Genomic DNA, 21,349 nt, shown 5'->3' with positions numbered 1-21,349 from the left:
ATCATTACCTCTTTGTCATGGGCGATCAGTTGGGTCTTCACATGGCCAGACACAAGATTCACTCGCCCTAACACCTGCCCTGTCTCCAGCCCCCAGATGGTGCACGTTGTATCAATGCTTGAGGTACCTGCAAACAACCAGTGCAAGTCAGGGCTGATGGGACCAGGCAAGCTTCCCTCCTGTGTCTACTCATCTGCTTGGCCCAGGGAGCAACATACCATAAAGACTACAGAAAACAAGGTGGCGGCTACCGGCAGAGCCACAGAGGAAGTCAAGTATTCAGTCCTCACCATAAGACCTTAGATTCTAACTGGAGGGACAAGATCTACACACACGGAAAGCTCACCCACACAAAGGAACTAATAAATAACCACATTCCATACCTAGCCTACTTCCCACAGAGCCTTGTTCTAGGATGATGCATGGCCCAGTGTGACATCTGAGAAAATGTATTTTGGCTTCTTCCAGCTGAAATACATACTCCCTAACTCCCTTACCTAAAAGATAAGGATCCACCTCATTCCAGTCAAAGGAGGTCAGGGGAGCACAGAAATCAGAGTTCTTATTATTGTTTAGCAAACACTCCAGCCTGGTCTCTGTTTCACCAACCTGAAGGAACAAGAATTTAAAAAAGAATCAGCCAGTCTTATCCTCATAAAAAATATTTTTAAAAATCCCTGTTTAGAAAATATCTTAGCAAACATAAGACATGAGGGGAAAATATTTTTATCAAAAACAGTAATAAACCCAGGACTCCCCGAATGCTACTTTTTCTCATACTTTCTCCTCTGCCCAGCTTTTGTTTTCTACATTTTCATCCCTGCATCTTCCTAGAGGAGAGGTCTTCTCACCTTGCCCAGCCTGGAACCTCTACACAGGTGTACTAAGGCCATGCCCATGCTACAGAGGACGCTGCTGCTGATGAGCTCAGCCGAGGGCAGAGGGAAGCCTCCAAGATCCACTCACACACTTTATCAGAATCAATGGCCTGGTATTTCATTTAGTTTACTCAAAAATACCTTGGCTGCAAACAGAACATAAGTTCCCAAGCGTTCCCACCTCCCCGAAGGCTGTCATCGTCACCTCGGGTTGACTGAGCTGACTGCAGCCAGACTTCATGGCATCTTGACTTGATTTACTAGAAAATCTGCTGAGCCAAATGAAGTCAGTCCATTTAAGTTTTGCTTGCTTATCCCGTGCTGCAGTGACACTCGCTGCCTCTGACCCCATCTGTTCTGTGACTTCTCACTGCTGACAGCTGAGGCTGAGAAAGCCGACTTGTCTGGCTGCTAATAAAGCATCCGCTTACCCTCCACACACGGAGATAGTCGCCGCTTGTTGCCAGTAGGTCTGGATAGACGCCTTTTGTATCAGGGATCCACATGAGCTTTGTGGTGGGGTACGGGTGGTCAAAGGTGTTTCTGCAAATAAACTCTGAACTCTCCTCATCTAAACCAACAAGCTGAACCTGTAACATGCCAAAGTTGAGCCACATAAGCATTTGTGAACAGTATAGCAAATACATTAGATGCCTGGTCAGTGATAGAGGTTGTTTTTTAAGACAAGATCTTGCTCTGTTGCCCAGGCTGGAGTGCAGTGGTGCGACCACAGCTCAATGCAGCCTCCATCTCCTGGACTCAAGTGATCCTTCCACCTCAGCCTCTCAAGAAGCTGGGGTTAGAGGCATGCACCACCATGCACAGCTAATTTTGTTCATTTTTTGTAGAGACAAGGTCTCACATGTTGCCCAGGTTGGTCTCAAACTCCTGGGCTCAAGTGATCCTCCCACCTCAGCCTCCCAAAGTGCTGGGATTACAGACATGAGCCACCATGCCTGGCCAGTGACAGAAGTCTTGACACTGTACTACACTAAACTGCAGAATCAAAAACAATTGCCGTGAGAGGGCATCTAGTCCAACCATCCCCTGGCAGACAAGGACACCTAGACTCAAAGAGGTGGTTACGCACAATACTGCAAAGGCAGTAGGAGACAGAGACAAGATTTGATTACAGGTTTTCTGATTCAAGTACTGCATTCTTGACACCAACTACATAAGTGCACTCTCTGCCAAGCCAGGCACACCTTCCCCCAAAACCCCTGAGGTATTTGCAAATGAGCAGGGGTGGTTTTGGCTGCCACAATGACTGGAGTGCTGAGGACATTTGGTGCTCAGAGGCCGGGAATATGAATATGTGCAATTTCATTAAACAAACTAATGCTTACTTAAAAATCCAATAGTGCACAACCCTCATCAACCCCAAACTCAACACTGGCTCATTACGTTTACACATAAAGGTACATCAAATGACCATTTAAGAGCCCAAACCAAGCAAAAAAAAGTGGGCACCATTGATGATTAAGTCCCACCTAGCTCTGATCACTTTTTCTTAGAGTCAATTTTAGCCCACCATTTCCAATCTTTGCTGTCAAACTCGATCTGGCTCGGTGGGACACTAACTGTACATTTGCTTATGAACTTCCAGCTGGAAGATGGAATGGTGGGAATATTTGGTAAAGATCCGCAATAAGGGGAAAAGCACTAACCAGACAACACAAAATAGAATTCCTTCTACTCATCTTTCTGACTTCAGTCTCAGACACCAGTATCTTCCACACATTTTTTTTCCCCAAAGTTAGGTATAGTTGCATGCAATAAAACCCACTCAGGTGTACAGTTAAATGAGTTTTGGCAAATGTACAGTTGTATAACCCCCACAGTAAGATATAAAACATTTCCATTAACTCAGAAAGTTATTGGCCGGGCACGGTGGCTCAAGCCTGTAATCCCAGCACTTTGGGAGGCCGAGACGGGCGGATCACGAGGTCAGGAGATCAACACCATCCTGGTTAACATGGTGAAACCCCGTCTCTACTAAAAAAAAAAAAATACAAAAAACTAGCCGGGCAAGGTGGCGGATGCCTGTAGTCCCAGCTACTCGGGAGGCTGAGGCAGGAGAATGGTGTGAACCCGGGAGGCGGAGCTTGCAGTGAGCTGAGATCCGGCCACTGCACTCCAGCCTGGGTGACAGCGCGAGACTCTGTCTCAAAAAAAAAAAAAAAAAAAAAAAGGAAAGTTCTCCCAGGCTCCTCTGCAGTCAACCCCTTATAACCACCCCAAGTGGCCACTGGTCTATGGTTTTGTCTCACCATAATACCACATAAATAGAATCAGATGGTCTTGAGTCTTTGGTCTGGCTACTTTCACTCAGTACACTGCTCTTGAGATTCATCCATGTTCTTGTGTGTATCAGTAGTTGCTTCTTTTCTTACTGCTGAATAATATTGCATTATGTGCAACCTGTAATTTTGTGTGCACTATGTGTGCATTATGTGCACTCTATAATTTTGGTTTTGTTTTTGAGATAGGGTCTCACTCTGTTGCACTGGTTCGAGTGCAGTGGTGCAATCATGGTTCACTGCAGGCTCAATCTCCTGGGCTTAAGCAATCCTCCAGCTTTAGCCTCCCCAGTAGCTGTGACCACAGGCATGTGCCACCACACCCAGCTAATTTCTAAATTTTTTGTAGAGATGGGGTCTCCTTATGTTGCCCAGGCTGGTCTCGAACTTCTGGACTCAAGTGATCCTCCTGGCTTGGCCTCCCAAAGTGCTGGGATTACAGGAGTGAGCCACCGTGCCCAGCCAATTTTTTATGTCCTAGTTAAGAAATCTTTGCTTAATCCCAGGTCCCAAATATTTTTTCCTATGTTGTCTTCTAAAAGTTTTCTAGTTTTAGGCTTCATATTTAGGTCTCTGAGTCATTTCAAGTTAAATTTTTATATGGCACAAGATATGAATCAAGGTTTACTTTTTGTTGTTTTTCTTTTTGAGATGGAGTTTCGCTCTTGTCGCCCAGGCTGCAGTGCAATGGCACAATCTTGGCCCATGGCAACCTCCACCTCCTGTGTTCAAGCAATTCTCCTACCTCTCTGCCTCCTAAGTAGCTGGGACTACAGGTGTGTGCCATTACGCCCGGCTAATTTTTTAGTATTTTTAGTAGAGAAGGGGTTTCACCATTTTGGCCATCTAGTCTTGAACTGTTGACCTCAGGTGATCCACCTGCCTCGGCCTCCCAAAGTGCTAGGATTGTAGGCGTGAGCTACCACTCCCGAACAAGGTTTGCTTTTTTACGTATGTCTGCCTGTTCCAGCATCACTGGTTGAGAATTCTTTCTCCTTTGAATTACCTTGAACCCTTTATTGAAAATCAGTTGACTATGTATTTGTTCATCTATTCCTGGACTCTATTCTGTTCCATTATCTATTTGCCTATCTGTTTGCTAGTAGGCAAACTGTCTTGATTATAGTAGCTTTCTAGTAAGTTCTAAAATCAGATAATGAGTTCTCCAACTTTGCTGTTCTTTTTCAAAACTGTTTTGCTATTCTCTACTTTTGCTTTTCCATGTACATTTTACAATCAGCTTGTCAAATTTTACAAAAAGCCTGCTGAGATTCTGATTGGGATTCTGTTGAATCTATCGATCAGTTTGGGGAGAACTGACATCTTACTAAAAATACTAAAAAATTAGCTGTCACCCAGGGTGGAGTGTAGTGGCTCGATCACAGCTTACTACAGCCTTGGCCTCCCAGGCTCAAGTGATCCTCCCACCTCAGCCTCCCAAGTAGCTGGGACTACAGGTACAAGCCACTGTACCCAGCTAATTTTTGTATTTTTTGTAGAGACAGGGTTTTGCCGTGTTGCCCAGGCTGGTCTTGAACTCCTGGGCTCAAGTAATCCACCCACTTTGGCCTCCCAGTACGCTGGGCTTACACATATGAGCTACTGTGCTTGACCATGAAACTGTTTCAAATTCCATTTCCAATTGTTCATTGCTACTGTATATAGAAATACAATTGATTTTTATACATTAATCTTGGCTTCTATAACTTTGCTACATTAGTTGTTAGTTTTAGTAGCTTTTTTGTAGATTCCTAAGGATTTTTCTATGTATATTCATAGATCTTGTCATCCATCTTTAACTCTTAAAAATCCATATGACTAAGTCTAAATATTCATTTTATAGAGCACCCACAGACTTTCAACAATCATATAACTGTTAGGGAAGATAATGTATAAAGACATAAAAGGAGACAAAACCCAGTGCCCTAAAACACTTAAGATAGTAATGCAAGTAATGTCACAAGGTAATACATGATTGGCTTATTTATGACACAGATAATAATCAGTAACAATTGAGAGGAAAGAGCAATGATTCAAACAGGGCACCTGAGGAAAAGAGGAGTCAGCATCTGAGCAGAGTCTTCAAAGGAGAACAGGAAGGATCTGGGTAGGCAAATAGGAAAGGGAAGGGCAACCCAGGTAGCTGGAACAGAAGGGTCATGCATACAAAGGTGGCAAACTAAATGACCCATTTGGTAGCAGCAAGCAGGCCTGTATGAGAGAGCCACGTGGGACTGCAGTGGAGATGCGGCCGGGAAGGTGTGCTGAGGGGAGGCTGGAAGGCCCCAAAAGCAACCATGGCCTTCCCCCCATGAAGGTGTCTGAGAAGACAGTGGTATGATTACAAGGCCTCTGAGGACCACATATCTGGTAGTGCTGGGCAGGACAGACTGGATCAAGCAGGTGGCTAGAGGCAGGAAGCTCAGAGGGAAATGGGAAAAATTAAGGGTCTATGGTGACTGATAGTGAGAATGGCAAGGGATAACCAGGAATGGCCGCACGAGGGACTGTGACCAAATAAACAGTTTTTACATGGAACTAAAAAGTTGACGTTCTGACCTTTGCAAAATTTTTTTTTTTTTTTTTTTTTGATACAGATTTTCACTCATCACCCAGGCAGGAGTGCAATGGCGTGATCTTGGTTCACTGCTACCTCAGCCTCCCAGGTTCAAGCGATTCTCCTGCCTCAGCCTCCCAAGTAGCTGGGATTACATGCAGATGCCACTGTGCCCAGCTAATTTTTTTTGTATTTTTAGTAAAGATGGGGTTTCACCATGTCGGTCATGGTGCTCTCAAAGTCCTGATCTCAGGTGATCCACCCGCCTTGGCCTCCCAAAGTGCTGGGATTACAGGCATAAGCCACCATGCCCGGCCAGAAAATATTACATAAAGAAGGAAGATTCTAGATGAAACATGGAATTTTTGGTATCAGCCTTTGTGGAGGAGAAAGGGGAAAAAACCCAGATGAGAGTGCTTGCTTCAGCAGCACACATACTCAAATCGGAACGATACAGTGGTTAGCATGTTCCCTGCACAAGGATGACACGGAAATTTGTAAAGTGTTCTGTATTTTTACAAAGGATAAATGCTTGCGGCAATGGATGCCCAATTTTCCAAGTTGTGATCATTATGTATTACATGCCTATACCAAAATAGGCACACCTATTATGTATCCACACAACAACGATGACGACAATAACATGAAAGGCTAAATTCTCAGGCTCATCAGGCAGAATAAAGAATAAACCTCTGAAGCTGGGTGTGGTGGCTCACACCTGTAGTCCTAGCACTTTGGGAGGCCAAGGCAGGGAGTTCGAGACCAGTCTGGGCAACATGGTAAAACCTCGTCCCTACAAAAAATACAAAAATTCACCGGGTGTGGGAGTGCATGCCTGTAGTTCCAGCTAATTGGGAAGCTGAGATGGAAGGATGGTTTGAGCCTAGGAGGTAGACGTTGCAGTGAACTGAGATCACACTACCACACAGCAGCCTGGGCGACAGAGCTTTTTTTTTTTTGTCTCAAAAAAGGAAGAAAGAAAGAAAAAAGAAAGAATAAACCTCTGATGTAGATTGTGAGCCAGATATTTCACTTATATATTCATTCAAGAAGTATTTAGTGGACAGCTCCTAGGAGTCAGGCACTGTTTTAAGAGCTGTGGATACACCAGGGAGCACGAAACCCCAAATCCCTCTCTAACCTTGCAGATAACACTGTGAAGTTCAACTGGAAGAGAAAATGCCTTTCAAGTCATCAGAAATGTCCTCCCAAGGTTCAAATATCCAATCTTGTGAGCATTTGCCACTTAGGATCCTCTTAGCCTAACAAGGCTTTCTACCACCCAGCCCTAACTTACCTTACTTTCCACCTTCATTTATCTAGTCACTGTTTCCCATCCCTTTCCTTACACTTCCCCTCTATACCTGTAAAATCCTCATGCCTCCTTTCCACTGACCCAAATCCTGCCCAATGTTAGTACAGCACTTAATCGGGCTTCTAGGGCTCCCTACTTACCACCTGCTAGCTGTAAGACTTTGGACACGTTACTTAACTCTGCTAATCTTGTTTCACAATCTGTAAAGTGAGGATGTTCACAGTACCTACCTCGAGTTGTACATAACAGCTCTATGTAGAACTGTCTTACTCAATATATGAGCTTTGAATATTATGACATCTCACCACCTTCATAAGGCATTTACAGTCTTCCTGGTCCAGTGCTATTTCTTTCAGTGCTTATCTCTACCATCTGTTTGGTGACGAATCCCATAGTGCCTCATGAAAGCACTGACATTACTGTCTTACGCTATTTCACTTAGTAAATGCCTTAAATGTAGGCCTGTGTCTCACTTCTGTTTGTACTGCCTACAGCAGTGGTTTTCCAACTTAGCTATCAGACTTGCCTGAAGAGGTTTACATTCCTAAGCCTTCAACTCCAGCCTAAGATTCCGATTCAGTGTCAAGTGAGGCCCAGGACTCTCTATTCTTAGGAATTCATCACCCCTGGTGATATGATTTCAGCTAAGTTTGACAATCTCCACACAACAGTACCTAACCTAGGAGAGAAGACAGGAAATAGCTGAGATTCAATCTTTCGTTGACCTTCTCAATGCTTTCAGAAGAGGTAATGACTTAAATTTTTAATTTGATTCAAGAAAAAAGCCATCCTCATTGTTCAGAAAAGGTTCATGAAATTCAAGTTCTGATGTAATTTTTAAAAATGATTTTCCCCAATTAGGAAATTAAAACTTTTTCATTATAATACTGCTCCCCCACACACAAAAAATTAAAATTAAAATCCCACCACATAAAGATAACCATTCATTTTCTTTTTCCCCTGGCTCTTTATAGTTTTTAAGTATTTTTAAGTATTACAGAAGTAATTTATACTAACTGTAAATAAGATACCAAGTATAGTGAATTAAAAGTACAAGTCCCTCTTTCAATGCCACCCCATCCTTCTATACCAGTAATTGCCATATGGTTTGATAATAACTACTTCCAGATCTTGCCTACAGATTTACAGATAAACAATTTTTCTTTACGTAATTATATTATACTATTCTGCAACTTGCTTCCCTTTACACAATATATCAATTTTCTTATTTTTTTCTTTTTTTTTTTTAGATGGAGACTCACTCTGTCACTCAGACTGGAGTGCAGTGGCACGATCTCAGCTCACTGCAACCTCCACTTCCTGGGTTCAAGTGATTCTCCTGCCTCAGCCTCCCGAGTAGCTGGGATTACAGGCACCCGCCACCACACCTGGCTAATTTTTATATTTTTAGTAGAGACGGGGCTTCACCATGTTGGCCAGGCTGGTCTTGAACCCCTGACCTCAAGTGATCTGACTGCCTCGGCCTCTCAAAGTGCTGGCATTACAGGCATGAGCCACTGCACCTGGCCTGTAGCTGGGATTATAGGCGTGAGCCATCACGCCCAGCCTGTATGTTTAACATGTAAAATATTTCCTTTTGTTTCAATATTTTTGCCTTGAATTTTATCTGATGTTAATGTTATCATGTCTTCTTCTCTATAAAAAGAACTGCTTCTTGTTACTATATGCCTAGTGCTTCTTCATTCACTCCTTTCTGTTTATTCCTTTCTGAAGTTCTACTAAGATTTAATTTTTATTAATGTTAGCTTTTTTATTACTCTTTTACTAGGTAATACATACACAAGGCCCAAATTTTGAAAGGCACAAAAGCAATTATAGTACAAATTAGGGCCCCTACATCCCAGTTCCTTTCCCTGGAGAAATCAATGTTATCAATTTCTTGTGTATCCCTTCCATACACAACCATATGAGTGTACATACGTATATGCATGCGCCTTTTTTAAAACACAGGTGTTAGTTTACTTTTCTATATATTTTTTCCACTGAATATTTATTTTAAAATGTTCCATATCAGCACATGAAAACCTAGCTCATTCTTTTAACAGCTGCACGGAGGTAGCATAATTTATTCAACAATTTCCCTAATAATATTTTCATATTTTTCTCTTACAAATAATGCCAAAATGAACATCCTTGCACTTTAGTCATTTCAACCACGTGAGTATAGCTGTAGGATGAATTACCACTAGCGGAACTACCAGGTGGAAAATAATGCCAATTTAAATTTTGATAGCAACTGCACAGGAAAGCTACACATATGTATATACACACACACAGTAGATTACTAAGGTTTTTTATTTTTCCTAATCTAACTGAAACTCCTTTTTTTTTTTTCCTTACGAGGTTCAGTTCTTCATATGTTCAAGAATCATTTACATATCCTTTCTGGAAACTGTTCATATCTGTTTCCTTTTTTCTAGTGGGTGACTGGTCTTCTGGTGATTTGCAGATCTTTATATGCAAATCTTTATATTAAAGGATTTGTTCTTTGTCTGGAATGTTACATGTATTTTTTCAGTTTGTCACTTATCTTTTGACTTTGCTGGGTTGGTTTTGTTACAGAGATTTTATTTGTATATAGTTTACTTCTACTTTTATGGGTTTCTCACACCAAGATTCTCCCATGTTTTACAGTTGAATGTTTACATTTTCTCATTTATCTGGAATTCTGGTACAAGGCTTTGTTTGTTTGTTTGTTTTAGATGGAGTCCCACTCGTTGCCCAGGCTGGAGTGCAATGGTGTCATCTCGGCTCACTGCAACCTCCGCCTCCCGGGTTCAAGCGATTCTCCTACCTCAGCTTCCTGAGTAGCTGGGATTACAGGCGCCTGCCACCACGCCCGGCTAATTTTTGTATTTTTAGTAGAGACAGGGTTTCACCATGCTGGCCAGACTGGTCTCGAACTCCTGACCTCAGGTGATCCACCCGCCTCGGCCTCCCAAAGTGCTGGGATTATAGGCATGAGCCACTGCACCCGGCCGGTACAAGGTTTAAGGTAGAGATCCAATTTTTTGTTCTACTTTCAATACTCATTATTTTAAAAAATATATATATATATATATATTTGTGTATATATATATATGGAGTCTCGCACTGTCACCCAGGCTGGAGCGCAGTGGCGTGGCGCGATCTCGGTTCACTGCAAGCTCCGCCTTCTGGGTTCAAGCGATTCTCCTGCCTCAGCCTCCTGAGTAGCTGGGATTACAGGCACCTACCACCATGCCCGGCTAATTTTTTGTATTTTTAGTAGAGATGGGGCTTCACTACGTTGGCCAGGCTGGTCTCGAACTCCTGACCTTGTGATCCGCCTGCCTCACCCTCCCAAAGTGCTGGAATTACAGGCGTGACCCACTGCGCCCGGCCTTAGAAATATTTTTTCTTCATTTCATATCACTTTTAGCACAGACTACATTTCTTTTTGTATTCTGAGTTCATTTCTGGACTCTGTTTATGCATCAGTTCTTACAGTATCAAATGATCTTTTTATTATATCTTTGCATTATGTTTTAATATCTGGTGGGTGGTTCCCCATCTCCATCACTAGTCCACCTTTTCAGAAGTTTTCTGACGATGTGTGCATGTTTGTAACATTTGTCTGTAGAAACCATCAGTTTGCCTGGTTCTAAAAAACCATTATTAAAAATCTGGAGTATTTTTGGCCAGGTATGGTCACCTATGCCTGTAACCGCAGCACTCTGGGTGGGGCAGGCAGGAGGACTGTTTGAGGCCAGGAGCTCAAGACCAGTCTGAGCAACATAGTGAGATACCTATTGATTAAGCCCAGGAGTTTGAGGTTGCAGTGAGCTATACTCATACCACTGCACTCTAGCCTGGGCAACAGAGTGAGACACTGTCTCCAGAAAAAACAACTATGGCGTTTTAAACAGGGACCACCTTAAGTTTAGGGACACTGACATCTTTAGGACACCAAGCTTTACTATACAAGAAAAGAGAATACCTTCCCATTTTTCAAGTATTGTTTTGTGTTCCCCAGCATTATTATTTCCATATAAACCTCACATATGCCTAAGTATATCCCCAAGTATTTATAGCAGCACAATCTACAGTACTTGTACATTCCTAGACACTGCTTCATGGCCTTCTGTCATCAAATGTAGGTAGCCTAATTTCTTTTCCCGTCTTAAAGAAGACTTGATCATTTTGCCTGAATGTCCAAATAATTCCTTCTTCATAATTAAAACACAGAAATGTTCCTAGGGATGCCAGGCTCTGTGCCAGGCCTGCAGTCCCAGCCCTTTGGGAGGCTGAGGTCAGTGGATCGCTTGAGCCCACAGTTTTGAGACTCACGTGGACAACATGGCAAAACCCTGCCTCTACAAGAAATACAAAAATTAGCTGGGCGTGGTGGTGTGCACCTGTAGTCCCAGCTACTCGGGAGGCAGAGGCGGGACAATCCATTAAGCCTAGGAGGTCAAGAGTGCAGTGAGCTGGGATCATGCCTCTGCACCCAGCCTGGGCAACAGAGTGAGGCACTGTCTCAAAACAAAACACATGAAAAATAAGATAAATTTTTTAAAAAAGAAATTTTCCTAGGAAATATTTCAGTGTCAACTGTTTGGCGCCACTTTTTCTTGAGATAGAATTTAAACTTATCACTTCAAATCTTTATTTCTACGTTCTTTAACCATATATTTGAGTTTGTTTCATTTCTTTGGTCCTCGTCTTCAGGGACACCAATTATACTTAAGTCAGATCTCTTTTACTTTCTGCATCTATTATGTTCTAATTATTTTCTCTGATTTCATTTTTTAATCTGTCCTCCCTATCCTTTACTGTTTTCAGCACTGTGTGTTCATCTTTATTCTGTTTCTTTCCTTCTTTTTTTTTTGAGACAGTCTCACTTCATCGCCCAAGCTGGAGTGCAGTGGCATGATCTCGGCTCACTGCAACCTCCTCTTTCCGGGTTCAAGCGAGTCTCCTGCCTCAGTGTCCCAAGTAGCTTGGATTACAGGAGTGAACCACTGTGCCCAGCCTTTATTCTGCTTCAAATGTGGCTTTTAATTCTGTGACAATTTTAGTTTTCTCTTCCACTACTTTCCTGTGTACTCTGCCAGCTGATGTTACATTTTCTCTTCGCCATGCCTTATTTTACCCAATCCTCTATATCTCAGCTTGAAGTTCTGTATTTTCTTAAGTTCTTTGAACTCACAGTGGTAAGACTGGCCATTATTTTTCAACTAAGCTAAAAACATCTTTTTAGTATGGGTACTTTACCTGCCACTTATTTTCCATTTTGCCCCCATCCTTTCTTATAGTATTTTTCTGTAGCTACTGTGCTGATTCCATTTATTTTGTTTCTTTTTTTTTGGTTTTGAAATGGGGGTCTCACTCTGTCACCTCAGCTAGAGTGCAGTGGCAAGACCTTGGCTCACAGCAGCCTTGACCTCCTTGGCTCAAGTGATCCTTCCATCTCAGCCTCCTGAGTAGCTGGGACTACAGGTGCACACCACCACACCTGGTTAATTTGTTTTTTCTTTTGAGATAGAGTTTCGCTCTGTCACCCAGGCTGGTGCAGTGGTGCAATCTCAGCTCACCACAACCTCCGCCTCCGAGGTTCAAGTGATTCTCCTGCCTCAGCCTTCCAAGTAGCTGGGATTACAGATGCACATCACAAAACCTGGCTAATTTTTGTATTTTTAGTAGAGACGGGGTTTCACCACGTTGGTCAGGATGGTCTCAAACTCCTGACCTCATGATCCGCCAGCCTCAGCCTCCCAAAGTGCTGGGACTACAGGCATGAGTCACTGCGCCCAGCCCTAATTTATTTTTTCTTTTTGAAATAGAGTCTTGCTCTGTCACCCAGGCTGGAGTGCAGTGGCACAATCTTCACTCACTGCAACCTCCACCTCCCAGGTTCAAACTATTCTCCTGCCTCAGCCTCCCCAGTAGCTGCGATTGCAGGTGCCCACCACCAAGCCCAGCTAATTTTTGTATTTTTAGTAGAGACACAGTTTCACAATGTTGGCCAGGCTGGTCTTGAACTCCTGACCTCAAGTGATCTGCCTGCCTTGGCCTCCTAAAGTGCTGAGATTACAGGCATGAGCCACTGCACCTGGCCAATTTTTGTGTATTTTTGTAGAGACAGAGTCTTGCTATGTTGTCCAGGCTGGTCTCAAACTCCTGGCCTCAAGTGATCCTCCCACCTTGGCTTAATGAGGGAAATTCTTCCTAGATGATCTGAAGGAGGGCTATGTTCCAAGTTAGTAGAAACACAGGAAGCCTTTGCATCTCCTCAGCCAGTGAAGTCAGGTGCCACCAAGCTGCTCACAATTCAATGTCTCCTCCAATAGCCCTCATCTAACACTTCTAGAGAAGATGACACATCTATATGTCTCCTTTTAGAGCTTAGCCCCCCTCTTACCCAACATCTCCTATGGGGCTTGGGGAAGCTCCTGATGCCAGCCTGTGTACCCTCTTCTGTCTCAAAGGAGTGACTCTGCCCATCAAAATCCTATTTTGGAGAATTGCATTCTTCTGAGTTTGGAATCTGCAGCCACAGGTATTTCTCAACATCTTCCTGTTTGCTCTTCATTATACTGCTGTCCTTCCTTATATATTACGGGCGGATAAGAAGAATTGTATCTGACTCTCATCATCCTACTGTTGACATTTAGGTCTTTTTCTCTTTACTTTTTTCTCCACAGTCTTCCCTGACCCTTGCTAAACCTCTTCTATCTCCTACCTCCACTGCCCTTCTGCACCATTGTTTTGCAACCCTTTACTCCAATATGATACAAATCCTCCTGAAAAGGCTGTGAAGCAGGATCATTTTTACTCATTTTTGAACTGTGAATATTATTATGCATGATGTCTCCTAGTAAGCAAATATAAAATACTCCTCGAAGGCATGACCACATCTTCACTTTTACTACTTTCATAAATAACAACATAAATTACACATTATTTATACCATATATATACACCATATATATTTATACCATATATATACCATATATATATTTATATTATATATATATATATATTTGAAAGTCCCATGTCTACCTTATTAGTATAAGTTCCTTGAGGGAATAAACTGTGTATTCCACTTTATTTTATTTACTTATTTTTTTTGAGACGGAGTTTCACTCTTGTTGCCCAGGCTGCAGTGCAATGGCACGATCTCGGCTCATGGCAACCTCCACCTCCCGGGTTCAAACGATTCTCCTCCCTCAGCCTCCCAAGTAGCTAGGATTACAGGCATGCGCCACCATGCCCACCTAATTTTGTATTTTTAGTAGAGACAGGGTTTCTCCATGTTGGTCAGGCTGGTCTTGAACTCCCGACCTCAGGTGATCCGCCCACCTCCACCTCCCAAAGGGTAGGGATTACAGGCATGAGCCACTGCGCCCGGCCGTATTCCACTTTAATACACACAGTGCTAGTGCAGAAGATGAAGGTGAATGTGTGTATGTGAAGGTAATTTTTAAAATAAGCTCCCAAGTTATCCAAATCAACATAACACTCCAGCCACTGCAACATTTTCCCACAATTGTTAGTAAAACAAAAATCGGCTAACACAATATTCTGAGAATATACACTAGCTTTTCTTGGTCTTTTCTATTTGCTTTCTCTTCAAGCCTCTTCCTGACTGATTACCAATGACCAGTGCCTGCAGGTACCCAAGGTCCTGCCTTATTAAACTTTAAGATGAATTCTGGCACAGCACACCTTTGGCTTGTGGCTCAGAGGCTGACTAGACAGCTTTGGCAGCAAGACCTTAGGCAAGCCAGGCTACCTACAGAGCATAGATTCACTCCTTGTTCAAGCGACAGCATCTCCAAGAAGTCTATGTGAACAAGATTAGGACAAAAAGCAATAAAGTGGCACTTTTTAAAAAGCATTATCACTTTTATCCAGTGGTCTCAATAGGGAATGAGTCCTCTCACTGTCTAGAAAAAGGAGGAAGTTAAAACCAGAAGAGTTTTATGTCTTAAATTCCCCTGCTGACAGTCTTGACAGGGACTCGTGGAACACTGCAACATTCTAAATATCTATCAAAAGTACTGATGTGTACCAAAACACATTGTGTTTACTCCTGCCAATCTCGCACCTACTAACAAAGCCACAGATGGTTCCCCAGTATCATCATTGTGCCTAAAACACTATGAGTATTGTGTTCAATACACACTGGCTGAATTAATGAGCAAATGAATGACAATCCTGAAGTGCTACGGCAAATACCAAGGTGAAAAATTAAATACCAGAGTCGACATAATTATGCACCAAACATACAAAGTAATTGTATTAAAAACCTCAGAGGAATCCACACAGGCTGGCAAGGTGAGCATCCATCCCGGTGTTTCAAGTACAAGGTGGTCATGCCACCCAGACTCACTACCAGGATTCTCCAAAAAGCATCAGATATACCTACAGTCTGTCCTCAGAACCTCAAAAATACTCTCTGGATGCTAAATCTTAGAGCACAAGCAGTCAGTTAGTTAAATACTGGGGCAAACTAAATCCCAATCACGCTGCCATCTTTACTCAAAACCAACCCTGAAACATGCACTTAAGTGAAACAGAAGCCCAGGAACTGCTACCCAGCTTTTCCCAATAAAAGAGGGGCAATAACACCTGGGCCTAAAGACCAAAGATATTGTCAAAACACAGGAGAAATGCCAAATTCTTGTATCTGACTTACTGTAGGTAAGCCAGGTAGAACAAGAGAAAATGAATTTAAGCTATAAAATTACACTACTTGGAGTCTGACTACAAGAATCTGCTAGACTGCAAAATGAGTTGAGTTGAAAGAGATCAGGGAATTTTTCCCCCAGAGTCTTTAAAAGGCAGAGAATGAAATAATGACCTTTTCAGCTACCTTTCTGACCTCTTATTCCTGAATCCTCTCTGGAAAATACAAAAGTTAAATTTACTAAACAGTCATATAATTCTCTTTGGTTATATTTCAATTACAGGTACAGTAATGATAATGATTAAATAACAGCTAACATCTCTATATGGCTTACTCCATGCCAGGTGGAGTTCCTAAGTCCATTACATATATTTACTCATTTAATCTCTGAACAAGGTAGATGTTATTATTTATTGCCCTAATTTTACAGATGAGGAAACTGAGACACAGAGGATAACTTGCCCAAGGCAATACAAAACTGGGAAGTGGCAGGACTTAGATAACCCAGGCTAATCACAGAGCTTTTTTCATCGGTGAAGTTGGATGGAAGGGTAGAGCCAATGTTTAGGGGCATGCAGGCACAAAAAGATCAGATTCCTGCCTCTGGCCAGCAAATGCCAAGGTAGCTCCAGGGCCATGTTCTGAGAGTGCCATCTGATCCCTTAACCACTAGTGTGTCTGTCACCTATCTCCAAGTCTGTTAACTTCAAGGGTGGAGCCCAGGAATGTGCAGCTCCCTTGGGATTCTCACACACTAAAATTTAGAGAACCTGTTGCTCCAACACCAATCCTGCTTTATTCCTCAAGAGACCACAACAAAAGAAGGTAGAAACATAATAACCAATAACGATGCTGTTTTTTGAGCATCGTTATTTGAGGGTCTGGCTCTGTCGCCCAGGCTGGAGTGCAGTGGCATGCTCTTTGCTCACTGTAACCTCTGCCTCCTGGGCTCAAACTTTCCTCCTACCTCACCTTCCCAAGTAGCTGGACTACAGGCAGATGCCACCATACCTGGCTAATTTTTTAATGTTTTTGTACAGTCAGGGTTTCTCCATGTTGCCCAGGTTGGTATCAAACTCCTGGACTGAAGTGATTCTCCCATCTCAGCCTCCCAAAGTGCTAGGATTACAGGTGTGAAGCACCACGCCCAGCCCTATAATGGGGCTTTTTATTCCAGGTGTATTTGATAGAATCTGTTTTTTTACTCTGCAATAATTCCCAAATTTAGTCACACGAAGGAACACCTGGAAATCAATTTCTTAAACTGTTGATAGACTTAATTCTATGGATCAACTAGGAACAATTTTACGTTAGGAAAACATGAGTATGTTAATATCAAATTTTAAAAATTATAACCATGTTTTCTTAGTGAATGTCTCCACACTAAAAAGATGACCACTTCTAGCCTTTTTCATCAATGTTAATTCGCTGTGTCCATTTACTTTTTCCTCTGCTGGTGATCACTATCCATGGCAAGCAGGAACCAATGGTCTAAAAATTCCAACCAATAATTCTAAAGTTTCTCCAAATTACGAAGTCGACCACGTCTTTGGCAGGGCTTCTCACAAACTTAGCTTCAGAATCATTGCTTTAAGGCAGGATTTGCTGCTCACCAACCACTAGACATAATCCTGTCTCGCAGGGTTTCTTAACTTGGGGTCTGTGAACTTGAATTGGAAAATCATGCCCATATTTCCATTCACCTCTAGCTAAATATGTTTTATTTCCTTCAATTACAAATGGGTTAGGTGCTCACAGTGGCATAAGTATCTGTGACTTCACCAGCAAGAGAAATATTTTTTCCCACCACGGTGCAGTTAAGCATCTTGAAATGCTGTTTACCCTTGTCACCACTTCAAAATTACATTAATAATTACACTGGATGGTGTAAATCAATATATTTATTAAAAGTACATATGACTACATCACCACTTCTAAAAACATGTTTATATCTGTAGTGCAACGTAAGTGGTTTCTTTTGTAATTCTACGTGTTCTATGCATTTGAAAACATAACTATGAGAAGGGGTCTATTGGTATCAGATGATCATAGCACACAGAATTTAAGAACCCTGACCTACTGACAGGTGGAGGCACAAAAATGATTTTAAGACAGCACATTGCCTACATCATGTGAGTTAAGATATAGCTAACTGCTTACGCTGTTGATAGTGGGGTTATTAGTTTGCATTTCACTGCTAAGCCATGCTACCTGTGTGCCTGGAACAAAGAGGAAGCTCCAGAGAGTTGCTAAAAGAAAGGACAAACTGGGGTAGAGTTCCTGCAACAGCAGTTTGACTACTCCATTGATTCTACCAGCAGCCTAACTGTGGCTCAGTTTCTCCTCTCTGGAGAATAGGAGTAACTATTGTTTACCCCGTGACACTGGAAAAACACACAGGAAAAAAACATTAATTTGTGTGAAAAATTAAGCTTAAGCTCTTTGAAAGACATACTTTTTTATTTTCCACGTGTATCCTTAAACAATAGTTCTAGTGGTCTTAATTTTACTAACACGGTGTCCACATCAGAATCTTGAATCCCATTCCCAGTTCAGCTGTCCACAATGGGCCACAAGGAAGAAAGAAGCATCAGAGGAAAGGAAATACAGCTCTATTTCGCCCGGGAAATGGGTGAACTTAAAGATCAGTGCATATTGCTTGGATTTGTTTGTAAATATGTTCACGTATGTGTAATGTCTGGACAATGAAAATTCATCGCTTTCATCAGCTTCTCAAAGAGGACTCCAAAGAAGACCTACTCTAGAGAAACGTGCTCCTGAAAAACTGTAAACAAACTGTAAAATATTCAAATTTCTTTTTTACAAGACCCTCACATGTAAACCAGAACCCCTTCCCTACAGCAAACTGTGGGTCACAGATAATAAAACAGGCCTGTGCAACACCTCACAGCTAGTCAATAATCAGACAGGACCCACTCCTAGACCACCTGGCTTTTTCCCCCCTGCATGAGCCTTGTCACTGAACAGTTTTCTTCTTCTTCTTTTTTTTTTTTTTTTTTTGTATTTTAGTAGACAGCGTTTCACCTTGTTACCCAGCCTGGTCGCAAACTCCTGAGCTCAGGTAATCTGCCTGCCTCGGCCTCCCAAAGTGCTGGGATTACAGGCGTGAATCACCGCGCCCAGCCAGTTTTACTCTTCTTAAATCTGATGCTCATGGCATAAGGCAGTAGTGGCTTTAAATATCACTAGCCACAGCTTTCAGTTGCTCTGATCGCTATCATTCAACTTTAATTGAGTAAAAGGAAGAAAGCAAAGAAAATGCTTCCAACTGACTTATTCAGCTTTCAAAGATGAGTTTATGTTGCAATGCCAGTTTAAAAGCTCCCCTACGACACCGTGCTTCTATAAAGGATTCTCAAATTGATGAATGTCCAGCAAGATCTATTACTAAAGGTCACACAACTGTACTAGCATGAAACAAGCCAAAAGATAAGGCCCTGTCATCCTGTGTTCAGGAAACAACCGCGGGATCATGCCACAGGCCAAGATTTCCAAAGAGATTGCTTTAGAGAGAATGGTTATCAGGAAGCAAGAGCAACAGTAATTCTGGCAGAAGGGCTAGGATCCACACCCGGGGTGTGGGAGTAGGGGGCGGGGAAGCTTGTACAACAGATCGTCTTAATAGAAATCTAGTGTGGCCAAGAGTGCACGACCGCGAATAGAAGCGTCTGCATTTTCCTTCACAACTACCACTCCCTCTTCCCTTCCCCGCCCACCAACGAAAAAAATGCGGCAGGAGTGGAGAGCACGGGAGGAATAAATGGAGTATCTTTGGGGCGTAAACCCGGTTTTAAGACCTGTTTCCACCACGAAATAGCTGCCTGACACAGGCAAGTCACAAAACCGTGACTCAGTTTCCCCACTACACTGCCGACTACACAAGAATGCTGCCGGGATTAAATGAGACAGACAACGAGTACGAAACCTTCAGCACAGGGCCAGACATTGGAACCGCTCCATGGCCCTAAGGCGAGTCCGCAGGAGGGTTCTGGGGCCTGGGCTCCGGCCCGGAAAGGGCGCTCCCGGGGCCCGCTCCCCGCCAGCTGGGTTCCGAGGCCCTGCCCGGCCCACCTTGTTGTTGTACTCCTCCACGAAGCTGCCCAGCGCCAAGCGAAAGCGCTTATCGGGCCGCACACTCCAGTTCATCGCGTAGACCGTCCAGGGCGCTTCATACTTGTAGATCTCCTTCCGTTTGCCGTGCAGGGACATGGTGGCGGCGGGGCCGCAGTACGGGCCGGGTCAACAGTGGGCTGCGGCGGGCGGGGTGCGAGTCGGGCGGGGAGCCGGGCCTGAGATCTATGGGTCCGAAGGGAGGAGGGGCGGGGGCGGGCAGGAACGGCCTACCCCGGAAGCGGGGATGCGGCGACAAACAACGACAACGACCGAACCCGACCCCTAGTTTCAAACCAGCTTGGGCACCGACGACAACCACCTTCCGTTTCGGGACGCCGCCCCGCCCTCTCGGAACGGAAGCCACGGGACCCCTGCAGCGCCACCGGCCGTTGGTTGCCTGACACGTCCTTTCGAAAGGATTCTTTCTTCTCATTGGTTATTGCGGCCGTAGCGTGTGAAATCTCCTCGTTATTGGGTTAAATGTTTGTCATTGCAACTACTCGCCCCGCCCAACTCTCGGAGGCAGGCGCTTTGGCAGCCCCAAAGATCATTGGCTGACCAAGATGTCAGTCAGGCAGATAACGGCGCAGTGCGGGTGGTGGGGGCGTGGGTGGCCGGGAGGCGAGCGTGCTGGAGTAGCGGGCCTCCAAGTTCTAGGCCAAGTCTCTGAGCGTGAAACTGTCTGTGACCTGCGCTGACTTCTCCTCTGCTGCTGCTGTTCTGAGCGGCCTTTCCATGCTGTCGAGTAAAAGTACAATTCTGCTTTAGCGGAAGACCTACTACTTTCGCGGGACCGAGCCCCGCGGCCTGGCAGCCTGGCCTATGCGCAACGGGTACCACCTTCCTGCCCCTTCTCTTCCCAAGGCCCCTTTAACCCGAAAGCTGCTGTCTTCGGGCCTCAGGGCCAGGCTTCAGGGGCGCAGCTGCGCTCAGGGCCAGGCCAGCTTGAGTCAGGTCCTCCCGCGCTTTCCTGCAGGATCTAGAAATGTCCCCGAATTCTGGGGTAGACACCGACCTGACCAGCTTGGCTCTGTTTTTGTCGGTTCCCATCCTGTACCTTCCCCGCCGTGCATCCCAACGCAAATGCTAATCCAGCCCCAAAAGTATCTGTGCCTGTGAGTTTGAAAGGGAGAAGGGCCAGAGACCAAGTGACACCTTTATATAAATGGTTTCCAATTCTTAGCTTTCATCAAAATTGAAGGAGGTTTGTATTGAATTGTTGGATTATAACATTAAAGTTTTTTTTTTTTTTTTTTTTTTTTTTAAAGACAGGGTCTTGCCCTGTCACCCAGGCTGGAGTGCACTGGTGTGATAAGGGCTCACTGTAGCCTCGACTGCCTAGGCTCAAACGATTCCACTTTAGCCTCCAGAGCAGCTGGAACAACAGACGTTTGCCACCACACCTAGCTATTTTTAAATTATTTGTAGAGATGAGATCTCTCCATGTTGCCCAGGCTGATCTCGAACTTAGGCTCAAGCGACCCTCCCACA

At 43.7% G+C, this 21,349-nt stretch overlaps 1 protein-coding gene and 1 non-coding gene across 8 annotated transcripts in view; one reads left to right on the top strand and one right to left on the bottom strand.

Moving 5' to 3' along the window:
• The window catches only part of DCAF7 (DDB1 and CUL4 associated factor 7), a 42,446-nt gene extending 22,259 nt beyond the window's left edge, over positions 1–20,187 (bottom strand). For 3 of the 7 annotated variants that reach the window (XR_010581933.2, XR_285436.3, XM_005584637.4), the window contains exons 1-4: positions 19,817–20,187; positions 1,310–1,468; positions 498–609; positions 9–127 (exon numbers count right to left, since the gene is read on the bottom strand). Coding sequence is in view for 3 of the 7 variants with exons in the window: in XM_005584637.4 (XP_005584694.1) it covers positions 9–127; positions 498–609; positions 1,310–1,468; positions 19,817–19,954 (528 nt within the window). In the remaining 4 variants the exon portion in view is untranslated. Of the gene's footprint in view, positions 1–8; positions 128–497; positions 610–1,309; positions 1,469–19,670 lie in introns of all 7 variants that reach the window. The other 4 variants (XR_012426008.1, XM_045374604.3, XR_012426009.1 and 1 more) reach the window with 2 other exon arrangements.
• Positions 6,149–6,252, top strand: LOC123569698 (U6 spliceosomal RNA). Its single transcript, XR_006693497.1, has one exon. It is a non-coding gene; the product is annotated as a U6 spliceosomal RNA (small nuclear RNA).
• Positions 20,188–21,349: the final 1,162 nt, after the last annotated feature.

This window comes from Macaca fascicularis, chromosome 16, assembly GCF_037993035.2.
Source record: "Macaca fascicularis isolate 582-1 chromosome 16, T2T-MFA8v1.1".
Taxonomy (NCBI): domain Eukaryota; kingdom Metazoa; phylum Chordata; class Mammalia; order Primates; family Cercopithecidae; genus Macaca; species Macaca fascicularis.
Note: the sequence above shows the minus strand (reverse complement) of the source record. Positions and strands in the feature narration are given on the sequence as shown.